General features: G+C 40.9%; 1 protein-coding gene across 2 annotated transcripts in view; it reads right to left on the minus strand.

The window, feature by feature from the left end:
* The window catches only part of kcnn2 (potassium calcium-activated channel subfamily N member 2), a 31,646-nt gene extending 14,503 nt beyond the window's left edge, over positions 1–17,143 (minus strand). The window contains exons 1-2 of one of the 2 annotated variants that reach the window (XM_003444323.5): positions 12,077–17,143; positions 11,576–11,671 (exon numbers count right to left, since the gene is read on the minus strand). In XM_003444323.5, coding sequence (XP_003444371.2) covers positions 11,576–11,671; positions 12,077–12,859 — 879 coding nt within the window. In that variant the 5' untranslated portion in view covers positions 12,860–17,143. The remainder of the gene's footprint in view (positions 1–11,575; positions 11,672–12,076) is intronic. The other variant, XM_019361127.2, reaches the window with a different exon arrangement.
* Positions 17,144–18,385: the final 1,242 nt, after the last annotated feature.

Below are 18,385 nucleotides of genomic sequence, written 5' to 3' on the forward strand. Positions count from 1 at the left end.
AGTCCTTCTCTTCCCATACATGGTCTTGAATAATCAGGCCCCATCTTATCTTAAACACCTCATAGTACTGTCTCATCCCAATAAAGCACCTTACTCTCAGACCACTGGCTCACTTATGGTCCCTAGGATAAAAGTAGAATGGGAGGCAGAGCTTTCAGCTTTCAAGGCCCGCTTCTGTGGAACCAGCTCCCAGTTTGGATTCAGGAGACAGAAACGTCCTCTTCTTCTAAGATTAGGCTTAAAACTTTCATTACTGATAAAGCATATAGTTAAGGATGAATCAGGTGACCCTGAGTGATCCCTTCGTTATGCTACAATAGGTCTAGGCTGCTGGTGGATTCCCATGATGCATTGAGTGTTTCTTCATCACTCACCTCTTTTAACGCGCTGTTACTGTGTTTATACACCACTCTGCATCTAACCATTAGTTATTATTGATGTCTGGCTCCACAGCATGTCTTTTGTCCTGTCCCCATCCCCCAACTGGTCACGCCAGATGGCCGCCCCTTCCTGAGCCTGGTTCTGCTGGAAGTTTCTTCCTGTTAAAAGGAAGCTTTTCCTTCCCACTGTCGCCAAGTGCTTGCTCATAGGGGGTCATCTGATTGTTTGGGGTTTCTCTGTATTATTGTAGGGTCTTTACCTTATGATATAAAGTGCCTTGAGGTGACTGTTGTTGTGATCTGGTGCTATATAAATAAAACTGAATTGAACTGAATAGGAGTAAAAACATTTTGAAGAAAATTAGATGACCAATTTTAGAATAATTCATCATTTGCAGCAATGTTAGTAAACATTATATTTGAAGAAATCCCTACACACAAAGGACAACACTGAAAAACAAAACTGACTGGCACAGAACAAAAAAACACGATACAGAAATGCTCCTGCCAGCTCTGCTCGTGTAAGATGGACTGAGGTGAAGTGGAAAGCTGTCTGTGGTCTTATGTATCAAATTTTAAATTCATGCTTCAATTCATGCGCGCTGCTCTAAAACAGGCTAAAGAGGAGAGGGACTGTTCGGCTTGTTGTCTTGCTGTCAGGAAAGGCCTTATTTGTTTTTGTAAGACAATGCCAGACCCCATTCTGCACAGAGTACACAGCATGGCTCTGTTGCAAGAGAGCCAGGGTGAAAAACTGTCCTGTCCGCAGTTCAGACCTGTCACCTACTGAAAACATTTGGTGGATTAATAGGCAAGAAAAAGACAACAAGAAGCATTTGATTTACAAAACTGCAGCAGCTGGTCTCCTCAATCCCCAAACACTTAAAGAGTGTGTTGTTAGAAAAAGAGAAAAACCTGATCCTAACCTTTTTAAAATGTGTAGCTACCGTTAAAAATGTGGGTGTATTTTTCAAAAACAATTATATGCCTCCCTTTCAGCATCTATTACTTTGCCCTTGCACTTTTAATCATTTATATTGGGCTTATATGATTTGCAAATCAGTCTGTCTTAACTTCATATGGTCATAATTTTCAGGACACTCTGGAGGCATACATCATGACTCGGCAGTTTGCCAGCCACTCTCCATTTAATTTGGAATTTCTCATTATAGAAGCAAAAAGAAAACTGTCCCACTCCTGAAAGGCTAATGGGATCACTGACCTAGATTGTAATTTTAGCTGTGACATGTTACCTAAAAATGGAATCGCTGAAATAGTCATGTTTCTCACATCTTAAATAAAGCTCCCCATTCAAAGCGTTCATCTCAAGGACAAAGCGAGCGCGCAGAAATCAGTAAGACTGCACTACAGACGTGTATGAGTGCTCCACATGCTACAGTTTGACAGCTTCAAAGGCTCTCCGAGACTACAGCTTCAGCTGCTTTAATGCAGAAACGGCACACTGCACGCTTATTATAGCTTCCGAGCCAAGAAATGTGCAGGAAATATCAGCTGTCAACAAGCCGGCACAGTACAACACCAGCCAACAACAACAGCAACAAGTCCCTGAATAAATGGTACAACAACCCCACGTAGCCTCTGCAGCTCATTTGTATTTATTCAGAAGCTACAATCAAAGTCCCCCACCCTCCCCCAAACACAGAAAACACGTGAATTAAATTTTCAGCGGTGGTTGTTCCTATCAAATGAGCGACACTGAGCTCCTTTAACAAACTGACATCTGTCAAAGAAGTGTGTAACTCTAACCACAGCTTGTCCTGTTCGGCTTTCCAGCTGAGTGTAATGTAGACATGGAAACACAAGCTGTGTCTCCACTCACACTGTGGTCTCTTACTTACAGAATTAGCTCTCTGAAAGAGGCTAAATCTATTGTTTGTACGTGGCACAAGCGACGTTTTATTTTACATTTTAAACAACAAACCGGTCGTGTCAAAAGCAGTTACAAAGTTTGTTACCTCCAAACAATGTAATTAAACATTTAGCAGGAGCTTGCATAAGGAAAGCCTACTTGGTGAGTAAAAGCAATTATGGTAATGGATGATCTGAAATACAATACTCATGGGGCTTTAACCGCACAGCATGAAATATTTCATACTCGCTGGAAAACCAGCAGTTATGACATCTTTTTTTAAAAAGAAAAAACTTATGTTAACAGTGTGAAAAACAAAAGCCCTGATGAGAAAGAGAAGGTTAATTATTTACAGCACAGATGGTTTAAGTACTATAAAAACAGGCTTTAAATATAATAATTTCAGTTACATCATAGTTACATTTTTTAATGTTAAGAATGAAAATAATAATAATAATAATAGTTAAATATGAAACAATTAACAGAGGTTGAAAAAAAACAAAACAAATGAGTCCACAAGTAAATTTTGTGGTGATCATTAAATTATTATTACATTTTTTTATTTACATATAGACAATTACATAAATCTTAAAATTATAACCACAGAGACATAATTATTAAAAATATGTCTAACCTGACATTAGATTAAAATAAAGGCCTGTGACTTGAGAAACATACCTGAAAGTTTAATTTTAAAATAAAGAAGGTAAAAAGAATCTATTTATAGCGGTAAGAGCTCCGCATCTTGACCTCGTACACAGTGGATCATTCAAAGGGAAGATCTGAAGATGAAAGTGAGGCACAGCTAGAATAGAATAAATCATTTTTCTCTTCACTCAAATAAAATCTTGTGCATAGACTTTCTTTGTCATGTTCACTGTGTGGAAATATGACATTTAAATTCGGTTAATCTTTTGTAAAAGTGGCAGAAACTCTTTTAGGTGTCACTTAGCAACCTAGTTGATAAAATCAACTTGTTTAATCTGCTCAAATGCTACATGTGTATGTTACTTAGCGTAGACTTGTTAACCACTTTATTAGGTACATCTATTCAAATGCTCGTTAATGCGAATATTTCATCAGTCAATTGCATGGCTGCAGCTCAGTGGATTTAGGCTTATAGACAGGGTCAAGATGACCTGCTAGAGTCAAAACCGAACATCAGAATGGGACTGCAAGGAGATTTATGTGAGACTGAATGTGGCATTGTTATCGGCGCTAGATGGGTGATGAACAGGCAACAAAAACTCAAACAACTGCTTGTTACAACCAAGGGATGCAGAAGAGGATCTATGAATGCACAACACATGAAACCTTGAAGCAGATGTGCTACAGCAGCAGAAGACCACAACGGGTGCCACTCCTGCTGGGAAACTAAGGCTATAATTCGGCTCACCAAAAATGGATAACAGAAGCCTAGAAAAATGTTGTCTGGTGATGGTACAGCCAGAAATTGGCATAAACAAGTTGAAAGTGTGCATCCATGCTGCCTTGTATCAGCAGTTCAGGTTGCCGATCGTGTAATGGCTTGAGGGATGTTTTCTTGACACACATTGGACCCCTTAGTAACAACGCCGGTCTACCTGAGTATCTTGGTGACCATGTCCATCCCTTAATGGGCATAGTGCATGCACCCATCTTCTGATGCCTGCTTCCTACAGGATAAAGCTCCATGTCACAAAACTCAAACCATCTCATGATCATGGTTTCTTGCATATGACAGTGGCCTCATATGACCCGCACAGTCACAATCCAATAAAGCACCACGATGGGAATGTGGAGCTGAAAAATCAGCAGCAGCTGTGTGATGCTGTCATGTCAGTATGGTTTAAAAATCTCTGAGGAATGTTTCCAGCACCTTGTTGAACCTGTACAATGAAGAATTAAAGAAATTCTGAATGCAAAGGGGGATCTAACCTGGCATTAGCACCTGGTACCTAATATAGTGGCCAGTGACATTTCTAATTAGCACAAAGTACAGCTCAGAGTGATGGGAATGCCATTAGGTCTGTGAGGTTATAAACTAAAGGATCAGGTAAAAAAAAAGACCTTAATGGCATTAGATTAAAAGCTAAGGAGTCACTAAATATATTTCAGTACATCCTGGAGTAAAGACAAACATGTGCACCTTATTTAATGGAAATCCATCCAATAGCTGTCCAGACATTTTATTTGAATGTGAACTGTGTGGTCACACAAGAGATTAGGATTTATCCTTATCTGCTCAGTATGAATGCCTATAATAAAGTTTTATGGTCGTTCCTTTAATAGTAAAATGGCTAAAAATGTAGTCGCAAAAATAATTGATAAAAAACAGGCCTTTAATTCCTTACAATCTATATTTATCACGTGGATATTCAAAGACACATTTGTTTGTATCTATATATGTGTCCTAACCTTAACTGTGTGCCTTTATTCTAAAACAGCTCTCTCCAAACCCCCACCTTACCTCAGGAAAAAAAACCTAAAATCAGTTCAAGAGCACAGACGTTAATCCCCTGCAATGTACAACAGAGCCCAGGGAACAGAGCGCCAGCCTGTTTCTAACTCGGGGCAAATCAAAGCATCAGCGGTTTCTCTTTGACATTCATCTTGTTTTCTGATGGACTTAAAATACAGTCTAATTACTCAGAGTGCATGCCCCTTTCCCATCATCGAAAAGGCTTCTTCATGTCAGTCTGAGAGACAGCACAGCCGAATATGTCTTGAGCTCATTCCCTGCCTGCCGATGTCCTGCGTCTGCACTGTGCAGCCCCAGAGGAGCTCACCTGCGCTGCTAGCTGGGTTGGTTACTGGTTTCACTACTCTCAATATAACTAATGGAGTGCAGCTCAATATTTAATCTGTGTAATGTGGAGATGGGAACATATATCTTGTCACTGAGAATGAAATCACTCAATCTCATTAGTGAATTAGGTTGAGAGGTTCAGTCCAATTAGGCATTAATGCAATGCTTTATTTATGATATCAAAGTGAGCCACTAAGAGGCCAGTTTGCAGAATAAATCTGAAGCTTTTGCAAATTCTGTTTGCTTTCGCTTCCGAGATTAAGTCTCACATTTGCATGCACAATTTTTCCATTCGAGCAAAGTGAAACATTTCCGAGCCAAAGTAAAAGCTTGTATAAATCTTTCTTTAAAGTGCTGTGGCTGCAGCCAAGTCGCCACACATTAATAATCTACATTCAGCTGCATGTTTGGAGTCACACACACACACACAAAGAGCAATTTAATAAATAATCTTCAGGATCCTCAGCTCTATGGGTGGTTTGGTATCTCTGCCCTTGAAAGGCGGTACGTTCAGTGAAAACATTGAGGTCACCAGCCAGTGGTGGTTATCTGACTCCAGTCTGGAGTCTCAGGTAGAGGACAGATTTCACTGTGAGAAATGCAGAGCGTCTCCTGCAGTTACACCATATCTCTGACACATACGCAGCACCCAGGGGCAATCTGAAGAGCGCAGCCAACTTTGGCTCTGGCAGGATTTTGCTGGCACAGTTTGGGTGACGCGTTGTTGTTTTATCTTTTCTGCGGAACCGAAAAATGTAATATTGCGCGACTGCGAAACATCAGCGCAGACTCTTATCGCAAAAGTACACATCAAAGACAAAAAAACCCAACCCAGCCCCGAAAGCATTTTGCATTCGTTTAAGAGAACTCAGCAGAACTGTCATCACAAGGTAGAGTGACACAGCAATGGCCTTAACACAACACTTTGATGTGAGAAGAAGAGGGAAACTTGCAAAATGTCAGTTTGTGTTTGCTTAGAAAAAAAGAGAGAACTCATCAACCACCTCAGCAGCTTGCAGCTCATATCAGACTCTGACAAGGACAAGTCAAAGTTAGGAAAGAGCTACACACTCTGCTTTATTAACTTCCACAACACAGCTGCATTGCTAAACTAAAAAGTCTAAAAATTACTCATCTGGAAATATTAAGGAGACGTATAATAAGATTCATGCTTCCGGCTCTTTATCAAAGCTGGTGTGTAGAGGGAGGAATACATATAATTTTCCTTGTGGACACTGAAAAAAAAAAAAAACTAAGGACAAATCTTTTTCTTTTTTTTAAGCACACTCAGCTCAGTAGGTCACTCCTCACTGCCAATGCAGCACAGCAGTTGTATCCCTAAACAAATGACAGCCTGTGTCCAACCTCTGTCCTGCCTGCTCAGAGTGACCTTTTTTTGAGTTTTCAGTCACTCTGCGCAGAACAAACTTTGTGTTGTGGAAATCAGAGAGCGCAGACTTTACCGAGCTTGACAAGTAAATCAGTTTTAAGGGGCTAGAAGTGGTGGGGAAACCATTTCATCACCCTGACTTATGCCTCTACATCTGACAGGCATCTGTGAGTACACATGGATGTGCATGCATAATCTACTTCACTGCAGGAACAACATTTCCCACATGGAAAAGTGCACTTTAGAAACAGCAATTCATATTGCAACATTGCAAACACATTAGGCTCTCGTAGAGGCGTAAAAATGAAGCGCGGGGGATGTGGATGGGGAGGGCGTGTTAAACCTAAGAACATTGCATAAAACCGAATAACACAACAGCTGACAGAGTGCTGATGCAGTAATGCTAAATATGGATTCAGTCGATGGGTGGGTTTGTGTTTTGGTGGGCGCTGTGGTTTCCAAACTTTTTCTCCAGGGGACGTCATTTGCAGATAGAAAATAAAAATATTTGGGTTGGTGAAGCGCTACATGGGAAATCTATCATTTAAAGCGATGAGTTTCTGAACTCAAGCTCTAATGTCAAACATCTGGAGTACATGTAGTGTGCAAAAGTCTTGAGCCACCCCTCATTTCTTTACATTTTGTTAGGAAAATGGGAAATAGATGCAGAAATTGTCGAAACAAATATAGAAACAGAGCTTGAACTCTTTTAGACAAGCTTTCTCATAATTTCTTTTGTCTTCGGGAATAGTTTCCAGGCTTCTTGTTAAAGCGCTTCTTTGGATGCTGACATGGCAGAGCCTCCACTGTGTTCACAAAAGGCTGTAGACACTCTTTGCATCAGACCTGTTGCCACTGAGACTATTTCTGATGAGTCTTCAGTGAACTGTAGATGAGTAAACCGGAGCGTCAGATGCATCTTTCAGGTCCTGCGTCAGGTCTTTGTTGGATAGTTTTCCAATTTGTCAAGGACATAACTTTCAGAGCTATAGAGAGTTTTTTAGACCTGCCACTTCTTGTTTTGTCCTCCACTGCCCTGTTTCCTCAAAATTTTAAAGACACACTCCACAGCATGCTGAGTTATGCCAAGTTTTCGATTAATAGCTCTTTAGGAATCACCTAAAAGGAATCACCTTGTTTTCCTATTTTATGTCTGCCAAACTGGTTCAGCTAAAGAAATGGGAACAAAGGATGAGCTTTTGTGACAGGATGCTAGCAACAAAGTGTCTAACAACTCAATTCAGTATTCATTCTTTGCTAAGTTGTGTGTTATGTGTAGACACAACACTGGCTGATTCTTGAGTTAGGTGTTTTTTAATACTTGAAGGATTCATGCAGTAGGTAAAAATATTCCTCTGAAAATGGCCAATGTCCAAAGAAAATCTTTGAAAGACCTCCATCCTGGAGAGCTATTGTTCAAGAGCACTTTAAAAAATTACACGTCTTGTTCCTTGGAAAGAAAATATGAAGAAATTGCCGTTGGCTTTTGCATTGTAGTGCACATTTACATTGACTTCATTCATAGGAAAATACTGTACTTTTTGCTTTGCTACACTTACTTCTTGGCAGCCTTTATGTGAGGTAAACAAAATATGGTCAAAGACAGAATGATTCAATTATCAGAAAGTTAGTTGGCAACTGATTCCTCTTTAGGTTTAGATTATTTGATAAAACACGAGTTTTTAGATGTTATGTTGTTCATTTCTTTGCAGCGAAAGCTTCTACTTCTGATATTTTAGGTAAACTTCCTAATCACATTTATAGATACATAAGAAACACTTTCAGTAGCTTTACTTTCAGCTGAGCTTTTAAAATGATTGACTTTATATAATGATTTTGTACTTTGTTGTTAATACTTGTATAGCATCTGATAACGTCTTTGCCACTGCCAGATTTACCTGTGTGAATTTACGAATCACTGAAAATGTACCAGTCAGTAGCCGTATTCTTCCACCTGTTAAAGTAATGTTTCTGACTTTGGAGAAGCTTTTCTCGAAAGAGTTTCCAAAAACTGCCAGTTAAGCAGATAATCAAGTTTAAAATTAAATGCCAAATTAAAAATCAAGAACCCCCCCCCCCCCCCCCCCAAAAAAAAATTCTCTTGTTTCAGCTCATCTGGTGTGACAATTTGCTGGTTTTTGTTTGTATTACATCACTGTCAGTGTTTGCAAGCACTGAACAAAATCCTCTGCATTTAATAATGGAAAAAAGGCTAATTCAGCACCAATAAACTATACCAGATTATTTAGCGATATAGTGGAGACTTAATGATATAAAATATGAAGTAATATGATGTCACGTAGAAAAATGCGCATTTAAATCCATCCATCTCCATCAATCCTAACTGCAAAGACACTAAAGTCCAGGTGAAACTGGACATACACACTGAACAGATCACCAGTGCATCACATGACTAACATCTACACCCAAACCAGTTCAGAATCACCAGTTAGCCTAACATGCATGCCTTTTGACATTTGCACTCAGCACAGTGCCTGCAGATGACCAGGTTCAATCCCAAACCTTCTTGAAGAGAAGTGAATGTGCTAACTGTTGTATCAACCCAATTTAAACAACTATCAAAATATTGGCAATGGTAAAATTTGCATTGGACTAGTTTATGTCGTTCCTAATGCACCCGGCGTAGCACCTCACTGCTAATAAAAAATTCAACCTTCAATCAGGATTTTCAATTTGGGGCATTACACCTTCATTTAGTCCGGATATTTAAATGTTTAAGGATTCAATCTGGAGTCTGTTTTAGTTTATCTTCCTTAAACAAAAAATAAACAGAAAGAAAACAATCAGTTTGTTTTTTTCACAAGCGTATTGAGTAGCAGGCAGCATAGGGACAGAGAAAATGAGAAAGAAAAACACATTTTAACAGCTCTCTCTGGTCTCTCTCTGTTCTGTGTGCTTGTGTGTACTTGCGTTTACCATCAGCAAGACAGATTCAGAATTAATTCAGCCCTCTACACATGTACATGTGCACGTTTTTGAAGGCACATATGTCAATCTGCAGGAACCAAAAAAGCGACAACTGGCACAAAAAACAGCAACAACTGACACAAAAAACAGCAACAACTGACACAAAAGAGCCTCAGGCAGGGAGGGACGGGAGCAGCTGGTGTGGTGGATGTTGGAGTATAACAGTGTGAACTGGATTTAAATAGTGAGACAGAGTCAGTTCCAGGAACTGGTTACTCCCAAAGGGAATGTGATGAATTAGAGGACAGACCTTATAATCAACTTGTATATTTACAGAGCAGGTCTAGTGAGTAAGACTGCGGTGACTTGATAATGTTTTCTGAGTCATCAAAGTGTTCCAGCTTCTACTTCAGTCAGCGTGAATATGTGGCGAATTGCAATAATCAGCTGTGAAGAAACAACTGCCTTAATAAAGTTTTCTAGGTCAACAAAGGAGGAAATGCCTTTTATAGTGGAGAGAGAGCTATGTGGGGTGAAAAATGTTTTGGATATTGACGTGACTGTCAGAGGGGACTTGATCAAAGATGTCTGAGCAGCCTGCCTGTGTGCTAAATATGCATCTGCTGACAATTAAAGGAATGGAAAGAGGGCCTTGCTTTAGAGCTAAAATAATCACTTGAGCTCAGGAAACAGCCGTTCTTCAGAGTCATTTTAAGCAGAGAAAAGAGATTTAAACTTCTTGAATCCATGCTTATAATATACAGATGTGTTGCTGTAACATTGCAGCAAGGATATATATACATAAAAGTAGTCTCAGCGTCTCAGCAAACTGGTTTCCTGTGAATGGGAACAGTAACCGCGTGGCTGATGCAGGACTAATTTAATACCTCTAACTAAACAGAAACATGCTGTGTACAAAGAATGTCTCTTTACATCAAAACTAAATTGTTACACCGGTTGGCCGCCGTATAAGCAAATGGTGAAAAAAAGCTCTGTTTCTGGATTTATTTATTCGCTCTGTATTTTAGCAGAAATGTCCAATGGCCAAAAAAAAAGAGGAAGAATAAGAAAAAAATGGGTTTGATACTTTCATACCAACTTATGATTTTCTTTCTAATTTATACACAGCTCCTGGGAACCATCTGCAGGGGAAATGAAACAGCTTCTGTTGTGCGGTGAAATATGATAATGATGCCTTTCTACCATCTCTTATGAAGAAAGGTTTACAATGAGAGATCTCAAGGCAGTGACACATTTTACTGTTGGGCTATTTTAATGACTGATCCTCTCCTGGGGTTTGTAGCTGCTAAATATACCAACAAAGCTGATGAAGATTCTGTTTGCCAGATGCAAGAGGTAAGAAGTGATGTTTTATCAAAGTGCAATGCACTATTTCATAAACAAAATGAGGCTACGTCTTGAGTTTGAGACTAAATAGACTGGCAACAAAGTGAAGAAATAAGGTCAGATGAAAACAGCTGGATCAGCTTTTACAGTTCAGCTGAAGGCATTTTTAAAATCACCCTCTTGTGCAAAGGTAAGAAACTCCATTAACATGATTAAACATGGCGTCGTTTACGATTCGAGAAAATGCTTGGGTAGTGTTTCTTTTCAGGTGAAGCTTTTCCCATTTAGGTGGATTTAAAAAGAAACAGACAGAAACACATCAGGCACATGAAAGCCGTCTGGCATGCAACGTTGGTCCACGCTGCAGGAAGTGAAAATTGGTGGCAAAGACACGAGTACTGAAGCACAGTAATGCAACAATGCTCTGAGGCATGGTCATAAAACTGTCTTGTTGGAGCATCTCAGGCTAATAATCATTCATCCACTCAACCCTGTGAGGAGTTCCTTAATCTTCCCAATATCTATAATGAACTGTTAATGCGGCTTCAATAGATGATGATTTGGCCTACAACAGCACCAGTGCAACAACCTTTCCCATCATTTAAACACTCACAGGGCTGCAGAAAGTCTTTGATTCTTTGAAAGAAAAAAAGATGGCAAAGAAACAAGCACACATTTCACACGTTTCAAGATGTTCATGCACTGAAGGCACACAAGACTTAAATCTGACACTAAATGAGCAGCAATGACTTTAAAATCAACCTGTAACATTGTAAAAGAAGGAAGAAAAAGTGTGCACAAATACAGCAGACATAAAACTGATAAAACATTTTTTGATTAAAACAAAAAACAACAGAGTGCATCAGCATTACCTGTATCTCCCTTGCATGGTAGATGATAATCAGCCCCAGGAGAATGATTGTAGAAAGGCTTATCAGGCATTTTAGAGCTAATGAATACAGGGATTCCTGCAAAAGAGCAAGGACAGTAAAGCCAAACAAGACACAACAACATGACAGAAGATCTTGTCTTACATGCTGGAGTAACTCCTACTAATGTGACAAAATAGATAAATAAATAAGTAAAAACTGCATGATTTAGCTTTTTAGGTCACAGTGCAACAAAGTCTAACATTGCAGCTTCTTCTCCCATTCATTTTTTTTGGAAGTGGTGGTGGTGGGGGGTCCCCTTCATGGCTGGACAGCTGTGGGCCTTTTGGCGTGCGTGCCTGGGACTCTGTGCAGTGAGAACACTTTATCCTTCCACAAGTTGTTTAACGTTAAAAACACTTGTTTCGTGAGTCACCTGCCCCCTAAATCAACTCTAGCCTACATGGGACTGCGAGGCACGGACTTTGAGTGGGCTATACGCACCTTTCCATACGCTCCCCATGAGAGTTCAGTCTCTATAACCATAACAACGATCCCAAACATCCCAAAGATTAAAGCGTAGTCGCTGAGCCGTTTCCTTTTCTCAAACAAGGCCCTCCTGTGCCCCAGCTTCTCCCCAATGTTCTGGTTCTTCTTTTTACCCGATTTGGCCCCGCTGTGGCTGCAGCCTCCCCCTCCGTCTCCCGATGCGTAAGGCATCAGGGTGCTTGAATTATTCTCCGGCTTGGATACTAAAGTGTCCGACGCATCTGCGGCGGAGATGGGCTGCAAAGGCTGGGACTCGGAATCAAACTCGTGTATGTTTCTGCGGGACGAGCTCAAGTTGCTCAGCGGCCGCATTACGCCGCCGTTGTATCTGCAGCTGCTCATGGCTATTTCATTGTAGGAGTTACTGTCTTTGTGGCTGCTGCCCAGGCTGCCCCGCTGCCTATCGCGGCAATGCTGCTGCTGCTGCTGATGGTGAGGATGATGATGATGATGTCTGGATGAACTACCATGACTAGAAGGTGTGAATTCGCAGACGCTGTACTGGCAGCCTTGCCTCGAAGACGTTTCCGAAGGTGTCCTTAAAGTTCCCACAGTGGCCGGCGACGTCCCGCGAAAGACGAGGCTTTTTCTCGCATCACAGGTGCAATTATTGCAGGTGCAGCATTGGTCGTGCTGCTTGCCGAGGCGATCCTCGCGTCCGCAGTAGTGCTGGTACTTACAGTGCTGGAGCTGCTGCTCTGGGAAGAAATCGTTCTGCAGCTGTAATGGGGTTTCCATGTCAGTGCTGCTTTTTAAAGCAGCGACCAGGCACCACAGAGCCCCCGACAAAGGGCGTCACGGTCCTTACGGGAGGACAGAGCCGCTGCATGAATAGATCCATTTCGGCTCCGGTAGATGTGTGAGAGGAGCCTCCGATTGGGCAGAGGGGACCAAAACAACTGTCTCGACGTCATGAAAAGGTTGCAACCACAGGAACTGAAGCCCAGCCTCGTTTCATTCTCATCAATATAAGCGAGTGAATTGTTGCTTCCCCCCACCTGCACTGTCACACCTTTCAAAGCCACACAGGGAAAACTTACTCAAGGTGTGTGTGTTTTTTATTTGTCATTATTTCTATTGATTTGTGAAACGTCACTTCATCAGTGCAGCTCTGCTTTGCTGAGACACCGCCACTCCCACAGGTGCATTTTAGCTTTTGCTCCCAACAACACATCAGCACCTCCTATTAATAAAACCCGGACTGATTTCCAATTTCTTGACTTGAGAGGAAACACAAGTAGCTCGCTGTCACCCGTGATTTACAACAAAGTGCTGATTTCATTCAGCTCATTGGCCGTTGAGCGCGTGACGCCTTCGCGAGCAGGGCCCTGTGTCTCCGCAGCCACAGATTGATGTGAGCGCTGGTGGCTGCCTTATTAATGGAGTCCAAGAGTTATATCGCCCCGAGGAAATACAACCAACAGCCCGAGATTGAGCAGCTGTGGCATAAACCAAAGACCGAAACCCAGTCATCCACACATCCCTTCGTAACAGCAGCAGCAAATTTAGTCACAGGCCCGTTAGGCGCTATTGGAGTTTTGTCGTTGTGTTTGCGGTGGGATTTGAGTGCGAGCTGCGCAGTTTGATTGCTCGCAATGATTTCTTTGCTTCATCTGCAGTGGAGACGTAAAGTTGCCCTTCTATGCAATATGTAAATTAAGCATCAAGCGTAGATCCAGAAACAACAAAAACAGCTCCAAACGGGCGCAAAGTTTGAACTGCACGAGTGTGTGTGGTAAAGTATTAAAGTGCACGTGTTTTCCTGCAATTATCTAAGTGGAGCTGTTTACTGGAGCTCACAGACAGAAAATTTTAGTCTTCAAAGTCAGAAACTTTCGGCTCCGTGGACAGCTCCACTCGCCCATTGATCACTACCAAACCCTCAATAAAACAATCCTTCAGCACAGGATCGCAATGCGCACTTACTCCTGATTGGCTGATGCACACGCCACGTGACATCTCTCGCCTTCACGAGCCGGAAGCTCCTTCCTTTCTCTCACTCTCTGTGAAGTCCAGTGAATGAGAGCCGTGCTCGTTAATTCAAGCCACAAATCGCACACAGTCTATGGGAGTCTATGGACTCTTTTCTGTAAGGCAGATAAAACAGCCTCCATTGAAGCTGAATACTCATTTCTTCCCCCCACTTTATATAGAAAGCACTGCCAGATATCTTAGCCTTTCTCTGCAAAAAGGACAGAGCATTTTAGTTCTTATAAGCATTTTGAGCGGTGTTTTAAAATTACACTGTAAGAACAGCAACATGTCTGTCCGCTTAGCTAATTTAAATATATGTTTACTTTGAAATGTCCCAACACTTTATTTTTGTAATAAGACATAAAAAAAGGGAGAAGATCTCATTTTAAGCGAATTCCAGATCTTAGGAAAAAACACAAGATCCAGAGCAATCATATGCACAATAATATGGGAAAAACGGGAAGTTATAAAATTAGATATTCTCGGTAATTTATATTAAGTTAAAAGAGTCTCTTAAAACTGCTAAAGCCTGGCGAACCCACCCAGGTACTGAGTTATGATCGAGTTACTCACTAATATTCAGAGGAACTAGTTATTGCGCCTCCTAGTGGTGGCACAGACTGGAGAGGGAGATTTCAGTGGACAAAGAGACGAGAAGCACATATTCTAATGAGATGCTGGCAGCTGTAATGGTGTATCTTTTATCCTTTCAAAATGGCGTGCACCAAACAAGGAAGCATAAATATGAATGTGAATTCAAAACTAGAGAATAAACCCAGATAAATCGTTTTTTATTCATGCATTTTTGCTCTTTTGCTTTCTCATGTTGAATAACATACATACAGTTATATGAAAACCAAAGTGTTTCACAGGAGTCCTTTGGAAAACTTTGGGTCTTTGTAGAGCTGCTTTTAGCAACAATAACTTGAAATAATGGTTTTTGTGTGACTTTGTCAGTCTGTCACATCATTAGGGATGAATTTGGGTCCACTCTTCTCTACAGTGTTGCTTCTGTTCATTGAGATTTGTGGGCTTTATTTATGCACAGCTCCCTTAAGATCCTGCAGCAGGATTTAGAATACTTTGATATACAGAAGTCGACTCAGCCTCTGCAAGGTGCAGGTGCTGATATGTGCTAATATAATGTGTTTGGTTTTCTCCAAACATGGTGTTGTGCATTGTTGCCAAGCATCTCCATTTTGGTCCCATCTGTCCACAGGCCATTGGTCCAGATGTCCTGTGGTTTGTTCAGGTGCAACGTTGCAAACCTGAGCCTTGCTTTCATGCTCTTATTAGACATGGAAGGCTTTTTCTTGGCGATCCTTCCAAACAAGCCACACTTGTTCAGGCTTTTTCTAATTGTGCTTTTATGAACTTTAACATTTAACACGTTAACTGAAGCCTATAGAGTTTGAGATATAATATTTGACATATAACATTTGACTTTGGAGTGAATTTGCTAGGACATCAACTTCTGCAAAGAGTGTGACATTATGTTAACACACAGTTGAATGCTCCAGAGCAGCAAACTGCCAAAACTGATGCTTTTTCAGAGGTGCTCACACTTGCTGATGATCAATTAACTGAGTACCTTTGACTAGCAGCTCCTGGCTGCTACTTACCCTCTTAATTTCTTTAGAAACAGTAATGGAGTACTTAGTTTTTCACAGGACTACATGGAGTCATGTGAAAATTTTCTTTTTTCACATGACTGTATATATGGGCCTTTGCATTTATAATCTAAAAGGATGCTATCTCTGTTCATTCAGATGCAAACTGTACTGTAATTAAGAGAACGTGTGTAGCTTTGATTCCATCCACAGGAATGTGTGTTGAAATTTCCAGGTTTAGATTCATGAGTTTTGCACCAGAGTTGTGTCTGTCCTCCTTTGTGCCATTTCTCCATTCTTGCCTCTGATGTACCTTGAAAGAGAAACATAATGCTTCCTTACACAATTACAGAGTCAGCACCAGTTTGCTCCGCAACTCCACGTGTTTATCTACTGGACTGTGTTTTGATCATACTGACAAGTAGGTTAGGAAAAAGTGAGGAGAGAAGCAAGCTGCAAAGTTAACAGCCTGCTTAGTCAACAGTATAGTTTGCTCCTTCCTTTCAAAGCACATCTGACGGAGTCGTGCACCTGAACCCAGTGTCACCAAAACAGATTCCTGAATGTGTTTATTTAGACGCTTTGCTTGCTGAAAAAGCATCGCTGGCTTTTAAATTTCAATGCTGACAATTAGTTTTAATGCATTCTTGCTAGGCACACATGTATCGTTTTACTCAAGGGCTTATTTTTAATAATGTCAGAGCCTCAGGTGACTTCAGATGACAAAGGATCAAAGGTTTGGTCCCGTGAAACCACATTTAAGCAGGGCTGTGGTGTCATTTTATTTACATTATTAAAAATGTATCCCATACACCTGTAAAACATGAGATCAGTATCGCTCAGTAGGCACCCTTTTATGAAACACATCCCCCCAGTTCTACAGTATATGCTTGGACTCGCTGGTACATTACAAGCATGCAAGCCGATCTAACTGCTGTTTTTTTTTTGACCTTTGCTTTCTATTGCGACTGGTGCTGTGGCTTAAAATTGAGACCTCTTGATTGCAGAGAAAACTGCAGCCAATAAGAGCAAGACACGTGGCTCTTGGTTTGATGCAGTTTGATGCAGTCAGCTGACGACACCTGATGACACCTTGGTACTGTGTGCCAGAGCTCCACAAAACACCTTTGAACTCATTTGCTGTGCCTGGCTTGTGTCCTTGCGTTAAACTGTAAGTGCAGCAGTCACACATGCACTCACGTACAGCTCTGGCCTAACTGACTGCATCTGCACCTGTTCATTCATATCCCTCCCCACAAAACCCAGTTTGTGACAAAACAGTATTAAAAACGCTCAAGGTGATACTGCCTTCAATATAATCTCTTAAGCCCAGTCACGTCCTACGTGTACAAATATGAGTGTCTGCTCTTAATGTTTTTTTTATTTTAAAATCCCCATTAAATATTAATTAATGTTTAAATTAATATATGACAAAAAAGTCTTATTATTGTTATTATCATTTGGTATCATAATGGAAGTTATCCTGCTTTTGTCCATCTGCAAATAAATGATCAGTATTTCAATGTAAATGTGTGTATGCAATTATTTATATTGTGATTTTATAGATGGATAGATAGAGAAAGGAAAGTACTTTCTTGGGGCATTTCAAGATCAATGTCACCTGCCTCCATTGTGCTGGGAATGAATTAAACATGATTTATTTAGCTGTGAGTCCTATGGACACTGGATACCTGACTTGAGTGAGAAGCTTTAACTCCAGCATCATTTTGCATCTGTTTTCACTACGATTCCTCCTCTAATGTCGCTGATACCTGAATCCAGAGGGCTTTTAGGTGCGTCACACCTGACAGAAGAGCCATTTGTGTTGAGACGCAGATTTACTGGCAATCTGGTTTAAGTGGCACCTTCAAGGGCATGATGGCGCGTCATGGAACCTGGGATTTTCACTCTCGGGTTTCAAGCTTATTTCCATGAGGAAGAGTGATATAGTGCTGCTGTGCTGATTCATCTGTAAATGAGTCATTTGTAATCTGGAGAATGGGCAGCAACCATGCATGCATTGGCAGAAATTCGCAGCCTAATTGGTCTGTCTAACTTTTGTGTGTTTTATGGCAAGAAGACTGAAGATGAATGTGAAATACAAAGTGAGGAGTGAGGTTTCTGACTGCGGCATGTGGCATCAAGAAATGAAGATTTACTAGCAAAACACAAAGACATATTTTACGTATCCGAACATAATTAACATCAGTACTTGCAAAATCCTTTTATTAAACTTGCTTTGTTTTCATCTGTCTCTTTCCTGCCACTGGAGATTAGAAAATGTATCCACTGTGAGTGGCACTTTGAGGACAACCCTGACAAGCTCGCCATGTTTTTTCTTCAAATTATGTGTGTGTGTGTGCGTGTGTGTCTGACAAAGACAACCTGAAAGCACCACTCTTTGTCATTTTGTACAAATTATGGATACAGAAATGCAGCATCGCTCGAGTACATAATAGGACACTGCTTTGAGCACAGCAACTTAAATGAGGGTTTATCCCAAAGTCTGACGTCAGCTGTGCCTTTCCCCTTTGCTGTTCTTTGATCACTTCTGTAACCCCACCTACAGATAACAAAAGGAAACTTCTCTAGAATAATAATTCTGAGTTAAGCCTGGAGAGTCTAATTCTGGCCAGCATGGTGGTGCAGCGGTTAGTACTGTTGCCTCATAGCAAGAAGA

Source organism: Oreochromis niloticus, linkage group LG7 (genome assembly GCF_001858045.2).
Source record: "Oreochromis niloticus isolate F11D_XX linkage group LG7, O_niloticus_UMD_NMBU, whole genome shotgun sequence".
Taxonomy (NCBI): Eukaryota; Metazoa; Chordata; class Actinopteri; order Cichliformes; family Cichlidae; genus Oreochromis; species Oreochromis niloticus.